Source organism: Bos mutus, chromosome 13 (genome assembly GCF_027580195.1).
Source record: "Bos mutus isolate GX-2022 chromosome 13, NWIPB_WYAK_1.1, whole genome shotgun sequence".
Taxonomy (NCBI): domain Eukaryota; kingdom Metazoa; phylum Chordata; class Mammalia; order Artiodactyla; family Bovidae; genus Bos; species Bos mutus.
In genome coordinates this window covers 74713772-74732804 of record NC_091629.1, presented here as the reverse complement: position 1 = coordinate 74732804, position 19033 = coordinate 74713772, and the positions used below count along the sequence as shown (strand labels likewise).

The following is a 19033-nucleotide window of genomic DNA, read 5'->3' as shown; positions in this document are numbered from 1 at the left end:
TGATTCCCCTAGCAATCTTCTCAAGCAAAAAACTATTCACTCACTGCCCTCTAAACTGACTTAACACTAATCTACCTTCTAAAAATTTGAGAAAAATAAGTCAGGCTTCTGAAGCCCTCAATATCTCCTGGACAAACTTATCCTCAGGGTCTAGATTAAGAGAACTGAGAGACCCTCATTCTGAAGTAGCAAGGATTACAGCAAACTTGAGAAACTCTTCACTGAATTCCTCAATGCCCACAATTAACTAGAGACCAACCTAACAATCACACTGGACAAGACACACCCAGCAGAGCACAGCTTCAGTGTATACATAGCCCACTGATACATTTGTGAGGAAACCTCTCCTTAAACTTGGGATACTTCTAGACAGTTGGAATTTTTTGTTTTCTAAACAACAGAATATATATTACTTTGAGAAGGTGTGAACTTCAGGAATTTTTCTTCTGAAAATATTAAGGAAATTCAAGCATCAAGCCACCAGTAACTTGTATTCATGAATCTCGCAAACCCAGGGGAAAAATTGAAATTTAACCAACTTCTTTATATGACTCAGAGAAGTCTCCAATAAGACAACCTAACAAGATTACAGACTGCTTCTTCATTCTTCTTTGTTAATACTGCTGGGAAACACTGCTCGTGTCATTGATGGCTGACTAAACAACAGTTTCATGTCATTTAAGAATAACGGACACAAACTCACAACTATTTTAAATGAAACAAATAGAGAAAAGAAATACCTCAAGCTCCACCAGGGCTGCAGTCACTGCATCTGTTGCAAGAGCACCAGCCTGTAGCTTTTCAATTGCCTATGAAACCAAGGAGCAAGGTTATTCATTGTGAAACCACAGCTTCTCAAACACACTCAGGAACTTTTCAAAGGCTTAAAGAAGTGTAAGAGACATTTAGAGTTAACAAAAATTGATCAGTACAGTTCCATTCCCTACTCCAAGAAATAAACTACTTAGATTTAAAGTAAGCAATTATTCAGGAAAACTAATGATATACCTAAACACAAACTGCAAGGAATTTAGTAAGTGAAAGGGCTTCATTCATCACAGGGCTGTTCACATAGCCTGAGAAATTATATGAATGCCATTTTGAAATCTGAATTCATATTTTATTAGACTAAGCTAATAACTTCTTATTCCACCATTACTACTCTCCCTGTGTGTGTTAGGTGCTCAGTTGTGGCCAACCGTTTGCAACCCCATGGACTGTAGCCCACCAGGCTCCTCTGTCCATGGGATTCTCCAGGCAAGAATACTGGAGTGGGTAGCCATTCCCTTCTCCAGGGGAACTTCCTGACCCAGGGATCGAACCCAGGGCTCCCACACTGCAGACACATTCTTCACTGTCTGAGCCACCAGGGAAGTCCCTGCTACTCTCTCTACTCCAACTATAAAAAATAGTGACTCAGTCTCAAAGGCATTTCAGAATTCTTAGATGGAAGCATACTTTTGACAACAGCATTTGTGATTCCATAAGGTATTTTACATTGAGATTAAACATATAATATTATTTTGTAATATAATCTATAGAGAGTCAAGGTCACAAAATCACCTTGCTTCTTAGGTATAAATAAGACAGGAAAGAAAGAGAAGAAAAACTGATTTTTAAATGAATTATTGAAGCTCCAACTTAGTCAACAAAGATCAGAAACTAAGAACTGTATTCCTCAGGAAACTTTTGAGAAGTTCATTTATTGTATACATTAAGGAGTCTGGTTACACACTCTAAATGTATTATATACAGAACTATATTCCTATAAAGGTAATCCATTTCTTTTCAGATAACAAAAAGATTTTACACTTTGAAAAATAAGATTAAAAATATAAAATAGCTTAAAGAATATTTACCTTTATTATAATTTTTTAAAAGACAATGCAATCACTGTAACAAAATATTCTCATCCATTTATGAGATTTCATTCATAAGAAAAACCTTGGATCTCTAACTAAATATAATCCTCTTTAAATGGTAATAAATATAAATGAAAAGAGTGAGAAAGACCCCTATTTACTTGATACGCAGTGTCCAATTAACATTCGATTTGCATAAAAGGTAATGGAAGGTTTGCCTACAAGAGTATATAGTCAGGATCAAAATAAAAACAAACAATATTTCTTCCGAGTCCATTCCTGCCTCCACATTTAGCATTCAACAATTTAGCAAAACCTCAAAACCCAAAGATGAAAAAAAAGCACAACTGAGTACAAAGGCAAAGTTCAACTTCAGAATGATAATGAATTTGCTATGATACAAACTACGTGATGAGAAACAGAAGAAAACGATAATCTCCCTAAGAAAAACACTCATTTTAATTTTTTTATTATTTTTTTCTTCCCTTCATAGAAAGCCACATTGGCTGCCTTTGAGCTGTTTTCCCTACTCCTCCTATAGAGCTCAACACCGCTGCAAAGATTAAAAGGTATATGATTATGTGCCCACAATGCCAAAAATACGGACTTTGATCTGGGAAAGGAAAGAAAAGATCTAAACATGATTTGGAGAATAAAAAACACAAAACAAAACAAAAGACTCCACAAATATGAGCAAAATTATTTTGTGGTCCAAGCCAAAGTCTGTCTTATAAATCAAACCTTAAAATTCTGAATTTCAAGGTAAAGCTGCTTTATGGTCAAAACTAAAATGTTTCAATCAGACAGAATACATTCTCTCCATACCTTTTGACAAGCTCTTTTGCATACATGCTTATATTCCTTGGCTTTGGATTCAGAATGATAACCTGCACCTGTAGTGGGGAAAAAAAAAATCAATGGTTAACTATCATTAAGATATCAGAGACCTTGCTAACATTATACAAATAGTTCATGCAAACTGATGCTTTCTGAGTAACAAAAAAACTACTATCCTAAGTGTATGGACTCTTAATAACATAATCTTAAAAATCTTTCTACACCATAAGCGTTTTCAATACCATGCCTTATCTCCTTTTTCAAAAGCTATTTTCCTACCAGAGGCACCAGAAATAGCTTATGTTCCCAAAGAGGCTTCGCCAAGGTGACCTCTCCTCCTTTTGAAAACTTCCCCAAAGTTAAGAGTGTTTTTTAGAGGGAGTTGATAACCTAAGCAGTGTCAAGGGCAGAGTGCCTTTAATTTCCTCCCTGTTGAACTTTGGAAAGTCCTTGTCAGAATTCTTAAGAGTAACTTCAGAAAACTAGGTAGTTTTATTTAAAACTTGAAATGGACAGGTGTTACATCCTATCCACAACCACCACCAATATCACCTCTCCTACCCTAACTTCTCCATTCTTTCACCCCTGGAATGTAGCTCAGAGTGTCTGAAACACCAGGGATGATATATTCACCACTGCCTATCCTAATCACTCAGCAACTTCAAGAGAAAGGCTCTGAAATTTATTTCCCTAAAAGGATTAATACTTGCTTAGTTAGGGATCTGAGAATAAACTAGAAAGAAACCAAGAAAAGGCCTTTCATCAAAGTTCCTTAACTTGCTCTGAACCTCCGCCTCAGACCCCACTCCCAGTCCCCTTCTGGGCCCCAGAGGAGTACAACACAGGGAAGGTTAAAGAACTACATCTCTAATCTTCAGGCCTCCTCCTGTGAGGCTGCAGACTACAACACACACTTAGCCCATCTTTCCTCAATGCAGACAAAGAATGGGCCCAAGAAGCTATGGTTAACAGGCTCGAGGGAGTAGAAAATAAGTCCAAACAAGAGTCCATAAAACACGCAAATTCTAGTCCCATTTCTCAAAAGAACTCAAACTTCACAGAACCTGTGCCAATGTTTATGAGGACTCTCTTCATGGTTCTCTAATAAATGCCATCTTAGATCTCAGACCCCAACCTTGCAGCAGTTATTTCCCACATGGGATACTGCAGCCAAATAGATAACTTTAGTGTGTGGATAGCAGCAGTAATGAACTTCCCTGATGGCTCAGTGGTAAAGAATCTGCCCGCCAATGCAAGAGACACAAGAGACACGGGTTCAATCCCTGGGTTGGGAAGATCCGCTGGAGGAGGAAATGGCAACCCGCTCCAGCATTCTTGCCTGGAAAATTCCATGGACAGAGGAGCCTGGTGGGCTACAGTTCACAGGGTCACAAAGAGACAAAAGTGAGCGATGAGCACAAACATGAAAAGTATAGGCAGTATACAGATCTAGGGAAAAAGCAAGAATCTACTATTCAAATGACTAAAATTTGGGCAAGTCTCCTTTAATATGAAAAAAAAAAAGCAAAAGTTTTAAAATCTCTACACTGGAATTGAAATTTTGTCCCTTAAATGTGGAAGGTATATAATGCTGCATAATCAATCGTTCTATTTGACCTTCTAAGAATTTAGAAGGGGAAAGTCATCCTTAATCCACACAATTTCCTGCCATAACCCAGACTTCCTCCTATTATAGCTGGTCCCAGCACCAGCTGTAAGAGTCACTGCCATCAGGTATGTGTCTGACATAGGAGGGAGTCTGCAATGACTGCCACAGAAGGCAACCCTTTCCAAATCATCAAATGTTCCGTGTTGTTACTGCTTACATATCTTAGGGCTTTCTTGCACATTTTTCAAACACTCGTCATGAATAAAATAACTCACTGGGTCCTGTGAAAGATGCACCACCAGCATGATGCAGTAGAAGGAACACTGGCCTGGGAATTTCAGTTGTTTCTATAAATTTACCTCATTTCTTTGAAAAATCATTTGAAAGAAAAGAAGACTGAACCTTTTGTTTGTTCACTGTTTGATTTTCCTGGATTCGATTCTGTAAGACTTCCCAACTTGTCTGTTCAGTTTAGCTATAGCCAAAGGTTAATGATCAGACAGAATGCCAGTCTGACAAAAAAGAAACAATGCCACTCACCCCACATCAAAGAAAAAGGGAGAGGAAAAAAAAAAAGACCGGGGCAGAGCTGCACTGCCTGGAAACCCTTGATGTATCATTGGTGGGGAGTCGGGGGTTGAACTTCACTGTGTCGTCTCAAGGTCCTCTGAAGCAGAAATCAGAGGCTGACGGAGCGCCAAAAGCACTAGAATGGGACTGGGGCCCACCTGATGGTTTCTCAGCCTGGCGCTACTGATTAGCTGTGTGCCTGAAGCCACTTAACCACGCTGGTTTTACGGTTCCTCATTTATAATATTAAGAAGGCAAAAACTACCTTTAAGATTGTATAAATTACACTCTAAGATGGACAAAGTCAAATATGGGGTGAGTAAAATTTTTTCCAACAGCTTTATTTTTAAAAACACAAACCAGAGTTTAAACAATTACTTTGTCTGGTTTTAACAACATCTAAATATATCTACTATATGGAGTAAAGGGCTTCCGAAGTGGCACTGGTGGTAACAGAATCTATTTGCCAATGCAGCTAAACGAAAAGATACAGGTTCGATCCGTGGGTGACGAAGATCCCCTGGCCGATGGCACGGCAACCCACTCCAGTTATGCTTGCCTGGAGAATCCCCAGGGACAGAGGAGCCTGGCAGGCTGTAAGTCCATAGGATCGCGAAGAGTCAGACATGACTTGAAGCGACTTAACAGGCACAGGCACACGGAGTAAAAGCACTAGAGGAGGTGAGTGACGGGGACAAAGGAGGTGCCGTCACTGTAAGACCCTCCACGCGGGGAGCTCAGGGGAGGCCTTCACTCTGTGCAAGTCAACCTGTGGTTCCAATTCCTCCTGCGGTGTCCCTCCCCCAAATAGGAAACTCAGTTCCTGGTGTACTTCAAGGCAAAGGAAAGGAAAGCATTATTCTCATCTTCCGGCTCAGCTGCTCACAGCTTACCTGCATGCACCAACACAAAGCCCCCTCGCTTCTCTCTGTGGGACTGCTTCGCTTCCAACTCTTTCACTGCTGTTTTAACAGCCGAAACTTGAGATGATCTGGAAGGCAGCCCTTCTCCAGAACTCATCCCCTTCTCCATGGTCATTCTCCAAGATTACCATCTTCTACTGGGAAAAGTGCATACTTCCATCCGAAAGTAACTGCAGAAGAGGAATTACCCTAAAGGAAAACAGGCAAAGACGGCATGCATTTCTTTCCACTAACACACACGTATACAGATTTGCGCTCAGATAACTTTCAAGAAAACCCCTAATTTTAAAGTTATTTAACTGGGTAATACAAAGAATATAAAAAGGTTAGAATTTAAATCCCTTTATACACTGACAGGCCTTGAAGTCGTATAAACAAAGAACTGTTGTAAAAAGATTTCATGTTGAGTCCAAAAGATATTTTATCTTTCATTTTATCTACATTGAAGAAAACCTCATCTTAAATATCACTTTCTACTCTCTCCAAACCAAATGCTAATAACCTCTGGGACATTCTAGAACCATAAGCAGTGCTGGCAACATCACTGAGCCTTGATTTAAAGCCTAGATTGCTGCTTATTTCTTCCTCCAGCTTTATTGAGATATAATTGACATACACCCGTGGATAAGTTCAAGCAGTACAACCTGAGGATCTGATACACATATATACTGCAAAATGACTGCCACAAGGTTAGTTAACACATTAATCACCTCACGTAAGTACAATCTTTTGTGTGTGGTGAGAACATATAAGAGCTCAAGATTGCTGCTTGCTTAAAAAAATGAACCAACATACAGATTTACTTCTGCCTATAGAGACCTTTTTATGAAAAACAGTTTAATGCTTCAGAGTTCAATGTAAAACAAACACTAACAAATTTATAAGACTAAAGCACAAAATTAAAATAATACTTGTACAAATACTTATTCATTTTCATAAAGGCATTATTTCTGAGGTTCTCAAAAGATAAACAATAAAACAAATTACAAGCAACATATGCCACAAAGCTTCTAATTTTTCTCACAAGTTCACAAGCTTCTCACAATCTTGACTTAATAACAATAATGACGGTAAAACACACTTCAGACTGGGGAAAAATGAATCGTTTGAAAAATCAACAGAGATTTGAAGAAAAACAAAAACAATCCCAAAGTCACGTGATTGAAACTACTTAAACACCTAGATTCACACTCTAAGGTAAAAATCTGTACCTTAGTCTAAATTGAGGAACGGGGAGGGACACAAGGCTTTAAGAGTGACAGCCAACCAGTTCAAAAGAATAGTGTCACGCAAAGTGTGGCCCACAAACTAGTGCTGGTGACCAGTCTGCAAGAGATTATTTTTTATTCATATACCAACTGTCTTACATCCACGTTTTCAATAAACAATGACAGTGTTTGTAATTCTTTTCTATTTCCCCAAGTTTTGTTTACAATTATGTATTTTTATAATCTATTTAATAAAACAATTAAAACCATCTATAAAAACTGGAGATTCACAAGGAAAAGACTCAAAGTACAAAAGGCACATTAATTCACTCTAAAACTTACATCTTCCAGTGGTATACTTTTGAAATAATTTTATCTGCTACATCAGATAAAAACATGAGCTTTTACTTTTATCTTTCACAGTTTTCTTTTGAGATTTTTGTGGTATTCTGTTTTGTTTTTGCATTTTATGAAAGTAATGGTCAACAATGGATTGAAAAAATTTTAAGTTGGTTCTTCACACAGGAGATGGTCTGGAAGCACTCTGTGTGTGCGTGCATGCATGGTAAGTCACCTCAGTCATGTGGGACTCTTTGCAAGCCCATGGATTGTAGCCCGCCAGGCTCCTCTGTCCATGGGATTCTCCAGGCAAGAATACTGGAGTGGGCTGCCATGCCCTCCTCCAGGGGATCTTCCCAACCCAGGGACTGAACCCACATCTGTTATGTCTCCTGTATTGGCAGGCAGGTTCCATACCACTAACACCACCTGAGAAGCCCAATATTGTATTTTAACTTCCTTTAATTCCTGGTTAAAAAGAATCCATTTAATTATTATTATGTATCACTTATTTTAAAGGACAAATAATTTAAAATCATATATATATAATTTGCTGTTGTATTAAAATGTTTACATATATCATAAATTTTTATTATAAAAGAGTACTGAAGTTTATTAAATAACAGTAAGTTATAATGCCTGCTTTTGTTTTGTAGTGATAAGTATCTCTCTGAGGATGGATTTTCTTCCAACTGCTTCACAAGGGTCTGCCTCAATTACCTTTACTTGACTTCGGTTATTTCTCTGAGATAGGTTACTATTTATTTCTGTGTCAGTTGACAAAGTCAGTTTAAATGATTAGCAGTTTATCTTCCAGTCTATATAGGCCATGATGCCTGACCAAGTCATGAAATGAGCTTGGGCCCACTAGACCCACAAACAGCTGTGTGAAAACTCAGGCTTCGGAAAATTCAAAGCTTCAGTTCAAATGAAAACACATCCAAGCCGTATGAGTTATAAAACCTTCTCTGACTCACTGTCATCAGATGCATTTTTTTTTCATGAATAACAAATTAGAACATCTACATATTATAACAAATAACGTTTGATGTAATAGGCATTTTTAATATATGTGAGAGATTTGCTTGCTTCTCAAGCTTGTCTGAAAAAAATTAAATGTGGAAGATGAATAAATATGCTGTTTCTTGAGCAATCTACCATCTCTCAGAGACTAGTTGAAATTTATTTATTTAACAAACCATGTCATCTCTCTAAACTCCTCCAAAACTGCTGGCCCCAAAGTTCTGCAGCACTGGGAAAGGAACTCAAGTAGACAGGCTAGCCAATGTACAACTCTGGCCTCCAACTTCCAATGGTTACTGGAATATTTTTAATTCAATTAGAAATGAAGCAATTTCTACTCCAACACCAGTTTTTGTTTAACTCAGAACCCATTAAAAGTCTGACATTCATAACAGAACTCCAGCAAATGTCCCAAAAAAGACACAAAAGGCAGAAGGGGGCAAGTGAGCAAATCCCAGTTCACAGAAGAACTATATAACAACTTAAACAGATCAAAAGATGCTAAACCTCACTCAAAAGAAAAAGGCAAAATAAAACTACACTCACGTATCAGCTGGACTGGCCAAGTTAAAGAGTCATTCTCACATGTTGCAAGGAGTAGCACAGAATACAACAACAAGGTCAATTTGGTAAAATCAACCAAAATTACAAACATACACTGAAGGATAGTCTGTAATGGTAAAGATATAGACCAACAGTATGTCTTGATAAAAAAGTAGTTAAAAATAAAAGCAGCTCTTAGAAAAAATGAGAACTTTATTGATACACAAATATGAAATAACCAATGTTGAAGATATTTTGGTAAGCAAAAAAGGCATGGTACAGAAACGTATGCAGTACCATATTTTGAGGGAGACAAGAAAAAAAAATACAACTAAATATATACACAAAGTGCAATCTGGAAGAATACATCAAAAATTAGCACAATAGTAGTTACCAAAAGACCTGGGTGACTGGTGGACAAAGGTGAAATGCAAATTCCACTATTCACCATTGTGCATCTTTTGATTTTGAACAATCTGAATGTATTACTTAAAAACAAAAAATGTTTTCATTCATTTATTTCTTTATGAGAACACAAGATAACTAGCCAAGTTCAGGTCTCAAAATAGGGCAAGCCAGTGAGATCCCACTTTAGTAAGAGGAGAAATGTCATATTCTGAAGGTTCTCAACACTCAACCCACCTAGAGAAGGAACAGACAAAAACACGGCCCGTCAACAATACTGGCTGAGAGGTCAGTATTTTGGTTTTGTTTTTTTGGATCTTGAACTTCTAGGGCCACATAAACCACAGATAACCCTAAATTAAAAAAAAATAAAACTGTTATTTGATCTCTACAGTTGAAACTAAGGAGTAAAAAATAAATCATGTAGATTGACATCAGATATCCCTGTGATATTTTTATCACATTTGTAGTCATTATTACAAATAATTATTTGAAATGGATGAATCATATTCACACCAATACATTGATCCATAAAGAAAATGTTTAACACTTCAGCTAAGTCTTTGAGATAACAGTCAACACAAAAAGTTTCCAATCAAAGATGCATAAGCATGTTATAGCTTTACACAACAGAAAACAATTTTATGCATCATTTTTATAATGCCTGTGTTCCTGAATGATAAGTCTGAATATGGACATTCTGCAACTTCCTATCGGTGATGGTAGTAAAATTCATTTTATTATATCTAAAAAACACTGGCATCATATGTGAAATGAATCGCCAATCCAGGTTCGATGCGTGATACAGGGTGCTCAGGGCTGGTGCACTGGGATGACCCAGAGGGATGGTACAGGGAGGGAGGTGGGAGGGGGGTTCAGGATGGGGAACACATATACACCGTGGCAGATTCATGTTGATGTATGGCAAAACCAATACAATATTGTAACTAGCCTCCAATTAAAATAAATAAATTTATATTAAAATAAGTAAAAAATAAAAAACACTGGCAATGTGTCCATCCTCTGCAACAGTAGCTTGAAAAGTAAACATAAAGTTACTGTGTGTGTGTGTGTGTGTTAAGTTGCTTCAGTAGTGTCTGACTCCTTGTGATCCCATGGACTGTAGCCCACCAGGATCCTCTGTCCAGGGGATTCTCCAAGCAAGAACACTGGAGTGGTCTGCCATGACCTCCTCCAGGGGATCTTCCCGACCCAGGGACTGAACCTCTATCTCTTACGTCTCCTGCGTTGGAAGGCAAGTTCCTTACCACCAGCACCATTGGGAAGCCCAGAGTTGCCACATGACCCAGCAATCCCACTCCTAGGTATACATTCATTAGAACTGAAAACACATCCACACAAAAACTTGTACATGGATGTTTATAGCAGAACTATCCATAACAGTCAGAAAGTGGGAACAACTCAAATGTCCATAAGCAGACCTTGGTTAAACAAAATGTGGTATATTTAGACAATGGAACATTATAGAGCCATAAAAAGGAATGGAGGGTTGATACACACTATGGCATGAATGAACCATGAAAACAATGAAAGAAATCAGACAAAACCGGCCACATACATTTCACAATGAAAGAAGTAAGACACAAAAGGCCACGTATGTTTCCATTTATATGAAATGTCCAGAGTAGGCATATCTAAAAAGATAGAAAGTAGATTAGTGGTTGCCTTGGGCTGGAAGGACAGAGGAGAATTCAGGAGTGACTGCTAATGGGGGCAGGATTTCTTTGGGGGAGGGGCAATAAAAATGTTCTAAAATTGGCTGTGGTCATGGTTGCATGGTATTTAGTCTCAATAACTACCAATGAATTGTACACTTTACATGGGTAATAATATGATAAATGAATTTTATCTTAATAAAACTGTTGCAGGGGGAGGGTGTATTTTTTTCTTCCCAATAAATTGTATCTTTACCTGTAAGATGTATCTTCTCCAAGTTACCAAACCTAATGGTGTCTTTGAACATAGTCTTCAGCTTGCAGCCTTTGATTCTCTAGATGTCCTGTTCTCCTTGGCAAGCATGCCAATTGACTATCCTAGCTCTTCAAGGCCCCTCTGATGACCCCTCCCAGCTTTGTTTTCTTGCCTGACTTTCAAACAGAATGTCCAAACGCATAAGTCTAAAATGCCTCCTTCAGCAACTTCATTCAGTATCAAGCTTTCAAAACGATCCCTTCGGTAAACCAGATGATTCCTAACTCTGTCTCTTAAGCTCTAGCCATAAGTCTCCTGGAGAGCTCAACCTGGATCCTCCAAACTCTTAGCCTACCAAAAACAAATTCACCTTTCCCCAGAAATCTAATTCTTTCTACATTACACCTTACTTTTAATAGCCCAATCCTTTCCAAACTCACCTTATTGGCATCTTGGACTCTGCCCAGTTTCCAAATCCTATAGATTTCTTCTCAAGCATTTAACTTCCTTTTTCCTACTGCCTTGACCTTTGCTCAGCTCACATACCTCTTAGCGTGTTACAGAAAGCATATTAACTTTTCTCCCCAAATCCATGCTGTCGTAAAACAATCATCTACAAAAGGCTGCCAAAGTAAATCTCATAAAGGACAATGCCAATTAAGACAAATAGCATGCCAAAAGACATGAGCAGGCAATACATAAAAGAGGAAATATAAACTGGATAGCCAATATTAAAGAAAGAATATTCAAAGAAATACAGAAAAAGATAAAAAAACTAACTAGCACTGTACTGCCATCAAAAACTGATGTAACCAGTTTGAAATGGAATGTGTCAGAAAGCATCAAGAGCCTTAAAATGTATGATGTTGTATATACCCTCTCCAGAGATACTTCATATATGAACTAGCCAACACAGACACAAATAATAGTCTCGCAAATCCCTCTAAGAGTACTGGGAGACTAGAGAAGAGGGAGGGGCAAGGATGAAAGGGAAACTTGATTTTTCTCTATCTAATAACTTTTTATATTTGATTTTTTTTTTTAAACTGGGTACCAGTAATGCTGAAGAAGCTGAAGTTGAACAGTTCTATGAAGACCTACAAGACCTTCTAGAACTAACACCCAAAAAACATGTCCTTTTCATTATTGGGGACTGGAATGCAAAAGTAGGAGTCAAGAAACACCTGGAGTAACGAGCAAATTTGGCCTTGGAGTATGGAATGAAGCAGGGCAAAGGCTAATAGAGGTTTGCCAAGAGAATGCACTGGTCATAGCAAACACCCTCTTCCAACAACACAAGAGAAGACTCAACACATGGACATCACCAGATGGTCAACACCAAAGTCAGACTGATTATATTCTTTGCAGCCAAAGAAGAAGCTCTATACAGTCTGCAAAAACAAGACCAGGAGCTGTCTGTGGCTCAGATCATGAACTCTTATTGCCAAATTCAGACTTAAATTGAAGAAAGTAGGGAAAACCATTTGACCATTCAGGTATGACCTAAATCAAATCACTTAAGATTATAAAGTGGAAGTGAGACATAGATTTAAGGGACTAGATCTGATAGAAAGAGTGCCTGATGAACTATGGAATGAGGTTCGTGACATTGTACAGGAGACAGGGATCAAGACCATCCCCATGGAAAAGAAATGCAAAAAAGCAAAATGGCTGTCTGGGGAGGCCTTACAAATAGCTGAGAAAAGAAGAGAAGCGAAAAGCAAAGGAGAAAAGGAAAGATACACCCATCTGAATGCAGAGTTCCAAAGAATAGCAAGGAGAGATAAGAAAGCCTTCCTCAGCGATCAATGCAAAGAAATAGAGGAAAACAGAATGGGAAAGACTAGAGATCTCTTCAAGAAAATTAGAGATACCAAGGGAACATTTCATGCAAAGATGGGCTCGATAAAGGACAGAAATGGTATGGACCTAGCAGAAGCAGAAGATATTAAGAAGAGGTGGCAAGAATACACAGAAGAACTGTACAAAAAAGATTTTCACGGCCCAGATAATCACGATGGTGTAATCACTCACCTAGAGCCAGACATCCTGGAATGTGAAGTCAAGTGGGCTTAGGAAGCATCACTACGAACAAAGCTAGTGGAGGTGATGGAATTCCAGTTGAGCTATTTTAAATCCTGAAAGATGATGCTGTGAAAGTGCTGCACGCAATATGCCAGCAAATTTGGAAAACTCATCAGTGGCCACAGGACTGGAAAAGGTTAGTTTTCATTCCAATCCCAAAGAAAGGCAATGCCAAAGAATGCTCAAACTACCACACAATTGCACTCATCTCACCAACCTAATTAGCATATTCAAAAGCAGAGACATTACTTTGCCAACAAAGGTCTGTCTAGTCAAGGCGATGGTTTTTTCAGTGGTTATGTATGGATGTGAGAGTTGGACTGTGAAGAAAGCTGAGCACTGAACAATTGATGCTTTTGAACTGTGGTGTTGGAGAAGCCTCTTGAGTCCCCTGGACTGCAAGGAGATCCAACCAGTCCATTCTAAAGGAGATCAGTCCTGGGTGTTCTTTGGAAAGACTGATGCTAAAGCTGAAACTCCAATACTTTGGCCACCTCATGCGAAGAGTTGACTCATTGGAAAAGACTCTGATACTGGGAGGGACTGGGGGCAGGAAGAGAAGAGGACGACAGAGGATGACATGGCTGGATGGCATCACCGACTCGATGGACATGAGTTTGAGTGAACTCCAGGAGTTGCTAATGGACAGGGAGGCCTGGCGTGCTGCGATTCATGGGGTCGCAAAGACTCGGACACGACTCAGCAACTGAACTGAACTGAACTGTACTGTACTCATCTTACACGCTAGTAAAGTAATGCTTAAAATTCTCCAAGCTAGGCTTCAGCAATACGTGAACCCTGAACTTCCAGATGTTCAAGCTCGATTTAGAAAAGGCAGAGGAACCAGAGATCAAATTGCCAACATCCACTGGATCATCAAAAAGCAAGAGAGTTCCAGAAAACATCTATTTCTGCTTTATTGACTATGTCAAAGCCTTTGACTGTGTGGATCACAATAAACTGTGGAAAATTCTGAAAGAGATGGGAATACCAGACCACCTGACCTGCCTCTTGAGAAACCTATATGCAGGTCTGGAAGCAACAGTTAGAACTGGACATGGAACAACAGACTGGTTCCAAATAGGAAAAGGAGTACATCAAGGCTGTATATTGTCACCCTGCTTATTTAACTTCTATGCAGAGTACATCATGAGAAACGCTGGGCTGGAGGAAGAATAAGCTGGAGTCAAGATTGCCAGGAGAAATATCAATAACCTCAGATATGCAGATGACACCACCCTTATGGCAGAAAGTGAAGAGGAACTAAGGAGCCTCTTGATGACAGTGAAAGAGGAGAGTGAAAAAGTTGGCTTAAAGCTCAACATTCAAAAAACTAAGATCATGGCATCTTGTCCCATCACTTCATGGAAAATAGATGGGGAAACAGTGGAAACAGTGTCAGACTTTATTTTGGGGGGCTCCAAAATCACTGCAGATGGTGATTGCAGCCATGAAATTAAAAGATGCTTACTCCTTGGAAGGAAAATTATGACCAACCTAGATAACATATAAAAAGCAGAGACATTACTTTGCCAACAAAGGTCCGTCTAGTCAAAGCTATGGTTTTTCCAGTGGTCGTGTATGGATGTGAGAGTTGGACTGTGAAGAAAGCTGAGCACTGAAGAATTGATGCTTTTGAACTGTGGTGTTGGAGAAGATTCTTGAGAGTCCCTTGGACTACAAGGAGATCCAACCAGTCCTTCCTAAAGATCAGTCCTGGGTGTTCATTGGAAGGAATGATGCTGAAGCTGCAACTCAATACTTTGGCCACCTCATGTGAAGAGCTTACTCATTGGAAATGACCCTGATGCTGGGAGGGACTGGGGGCAGGAAGAGAAGGGGATGACAGAGGATGAGATGGCTGGATGGCATCACTGACTCAACGGACATGGGTTTGGGTAGGCTCCAGGAGTTGGTGATGGACAGGGAGGCCTGGCGTGCTGCGATTCATGGGGTCGCAAAGATTCGGACATGACTGAGCAACTGAACTGAACTGATTTACTAAAAGAGAAGATTTAAGTTCGCTGTCTCTGTGAACAAGATGAATGTACGTTAACTTGATTATCAAGGCCAGAAGAGAAATTCAGAATAAAACACTGTTTTTGCTTCAGGGACTTTCATGGCACTGATTTAAGGTCTAAATCTTGACTCCATTTCTCTCAAATATTGTTTCATATTCCTACAGCATATGATGACACTATTTCTTTTTTTTTCAGCCATTTAGAAGACTTCCACATGTCGTGTTTGCCTCTGGTGTTGAAGGTTTTCACTCTAGGTTTACTGAGCCTTTTAGAAGCAGTTGAAGGAGGAAGGAAGTCATGGAATCCATTCATCTTACAGCAAAGGCTTTTAGAGAAATCCAGCCCTTAAGCTATAGCAGCTGATGAAGCGATTTGTTGCTCTTATTATGAGACTGAAGCTTTAATTCCTCATTAAATAAGCTCCAAAACATACTTATTTCATCTTTAACCCAGTAATTCCACTTCTGAGGACACTTTCTACCAAAATAATTTTAAATACAGAAAAAGCTTTATGCCTTTTAAGCTGTGTTTAACATAGGATAATTTAGAAAAACAAAAATCTCGGAGTGACTTAAATACCTAACTTAGACAATCTATGTATTTATGGTCAACTGTTTGTTTTTTTTTTTTTTTAAGGTGCCAAAGGTCATTCAATGGGGAAAAGACAGTCTTTTCAACAAACGATGCTGGGAAAACTGGAGAGTCACATGCACAAGAATAAAATTGGACTCCTACCTCACACCATATACAAAAATTAACTCTACATAGATCAAGACCTAAATGTAAGAGCTAAAACTACATAAAACTTACGGGAAAAAAAAGAGTAAACCTTCATGAACTTGGATTTGGCAATGATTTTACACATAACACCAAAAGCACAAACAACAACAAAACCCACAGATAAACGGGACTGCACCAAAATTTTTAACTTTTGCACTTCAAGGAACACCATTCAAGGAAGTGAAAAGATACTCCACAAAATGGCAGGGGGTGGGGGGATGGAATGGAAGAAATATTGCAAATCTGAAAGGGGACTTGTGTCCAGACTATATACAGAACTCATACAACTTAAAATTTTCTTTAAAAAAAATTTTAATTCAATTTAAAAATGGGCAAAGGAATTGAATGGACATTTCTCCAAAGACATATAAAAGACCAGTAAGCACAAAGAAAAGATACTCGACATTATCAGACATCAAGGGTATGCAAATCAAAACTACAAGATGCCATTTCCCAACCAACAGAAGGCTATAATCAAAAAGACAGAATAAATACCAGCAAGGATAAGCAGAAATCAGAACCCTTATATCCCGCTTGTGCAGGCCACCCTGGAAGACACCTGGCAGTTCTCAAAAAGATAAACAGTTCCCACATGACCCAGCAATTTCATTCCTAGGTATACAGCTAAGAAAACTGAAGACACGCGTTCACACAAAAACTTGTACCTGGATGTTTATAGCAGAATTATTCATAACAGTCAAGAACTGGAAACAATCCAAATGTTCATCAACTGATGATGGATAAACAAAATGTGGCATATTTATATAATGAATATTATTCGACCATAAAAAGAAGGCTAAGTCCTAATACATAATACAAGTGGATGTACCTTGAAAACACTATGCTGAGTGAAAGAAGGCAAGACAACAAAAAGCCCCATATTGTATGATTCCATTTACATGAAATGTCCAGAATAGGAAAATCCATAGACACAAAGTAGACTCCTGGTTGCCAAAAGATGGGGGAACAAGGGGAAAGGAGATCTAATGAGAAGCAACTGTAATGTGTACAGAGTTTTTTTGAAGGTGATGAAAACGTCATGGAATTAGATACTGATAATGGGTGCACAACTTTGTGAATATACTAAAAGCCACTGAAATTTAAATTTAAAAGGGTGGAATTTTATAATATCTCAAAAAATTCATGCAACAGACGCAATGTACAAAACATATGCTTCTTAGCGATAATCGTATTTTATATACACTATAATCCTAAGTGGGCTTCCCCTGTGGCTCAGCTGGTAAAGAATCCACCTGCAATGTGGGAGACCTGGGTTCGATCCTGGGTTGGGAAGATCCCCTGGAGAAGGGAAAGGCTACCCACTCCAGTATTCTGGCCTGGAGAATTCCATGGACTGTAGAGTCCATGGGGTTGCAAAGAGTCAGACAGGACTGAGCGACTTTCACTTTCACAATCTTATGTAGGTTAAGTATATGCAACTTTTTAAAACGTAGAAAGATCAAAATGCTGGGCTGGTGGAATCACAGATGATCTCTTCTTAAATATTTCTGCATTTTCCAAATATTCGTTAATAAGCATGCACTGCTTTTTTATAAGTGCGGGGGGTGGGGAGAGGCGAGCTTTATTCAAACACAAAAGCAAATTATTAAACTCCCAAGTGTATAAAAATTCCTTAGTTTCTTGTACAGTGATCCCAGTCACACGGTCCCCAAAAATACTTGGCATTCCCCTTCCCTCCCCTCCAGAGGCGAATGAAGCTGATCTCCCTCCTCCCGGAAACACGATGCCCTCTATTTCCAAGGCACCTCCAATTCCTGTTCCCCACCCTCCTCTCAGGTTACTCCTGCTCCATCCTCTAGGTCCTTTCCTCTCCCTTCTCCAGCTAAGCAGTAAACGCTAACTTCCCGCGGGGCTCTAACACACTACGGGGCTGCTCCGCCCCGACCGGCTACACACGCCCGGGGCGCACACTCCCGGCTCTCCCGGAACCTGGAACTCGGAGAAACCGCAGCCCGAGACCGCACCGAGCGTGAGGGACTGCCAAGACCCCCTCCCCCAAAACAGCCGGCCCCTTCCCCGCAGAGGGGAGGAGACCGCCGGGCCGCAGCCGCTGGGAGAGGGCGCCGGGACGGGCCCCACGCGCGACCAGGGCTCGGAGACGAGGCACGCCTCGGGTCCCGTCCTCCGGCACCGCCCCCGGCGAGGAGCATCCTGCGCGCCGCCCGCCCCCGGCCCAGAGAGCACGTCCTGGGGAGCGCGCGGCGCCGGGGAAGAGAGAGCGCGCGGCGGCCGCAGCCGCGCGGACAGCGTGAGGAGGGACACTCACCCGCATCAGCCCAGAGCCCTCAGAGCACCGGAAGTAGCCACCCGCCCGTTGCCAGGGTGAGGAAGCGGGGGTGACGTCAAGCTCCCCCATTGGGTCCGAGCGCAGCCACGTGTCCGGAAGCAGCCGCCCACAGGCGGCTCTGCCCCGCCCCCTATTCTGGCGCGGCTCACCTGGCCGCAGAGGTGCCGGGAAGACCCCACCTGGAGCCGCCTTTTGAGCTGCGCAAGCGCCCTCGCCTGTCTCTCCCAGCCCCTTAATGGGCCGGAAGGCTGTGATCTTCTGATCAGAGTGGTCGGTATCCTAGCAACGTGATGTCAAATTAAACCAGTCGCCACTTACTGAGGTGTCACTGACAAGCTTAATTTCATCCAATCCTTGCAGCCCTCCCCTCCCCACTACACCGTAGGGATATCTAGAGTTCTGCCTGAATTACACGTGGGAGACAGTGGCTAGCCTTGCTCTGGGGAGAATGAAAGTGGGAGTGGCCTTTCTTTTACCATCTAGCATCTAAAACCAAGACCTATTGATAGTAACATGTAATCTCTTTCATGTTTCTTGTAACTATTAACATGAATCATCTACCATGTAACCACCATTAAACCTATTCTG

General features: G+C 40.2%; 1 protein-coding gene across 4 annotated transcripts in view; it reads right to left on the bottom strand.

Moving 5' to 3' along the window:
• TASP1 (taspase 1) overlaps positions 1 to 18494 on the bottom strand; it is a 318253-nt gene extending 299759 nt beyond the window's left edge. For 3 of the 4 annotated variants that reach the window (XR_011466633.1, XM_070381969.1, XM_070381968.1), the window contains exons 1-4: positions 18425 to 18494; positions 5772 to 5990; positions 2688 to 2755; positions 741 to 809 (exon numbers count right to left, since the gene is read on the bottom strand). Coding sequence is in view for 2 of the 4 variants with exons in the window: in XM_070381969.1 (XP_070238070.1) it covers positions 741 to 809; positions 2688 to 2755; positions 5772 to 5916 (282 nt within the window). In the remaining 2 variants the exon portion in view is untranslated. Of the gene's footprint in view, positions 1 to 740; positions 810 to 2687; positions 2756 to 5771; positions 5991 to 9556; positions 9681 to 18424 lie in introns of those variants that run through there. The other variant, XR_011466634.1, reaches the window with a different exon arrangement.
• Positions 18495 to 19033: the final 539 nt, after the last annotated feature.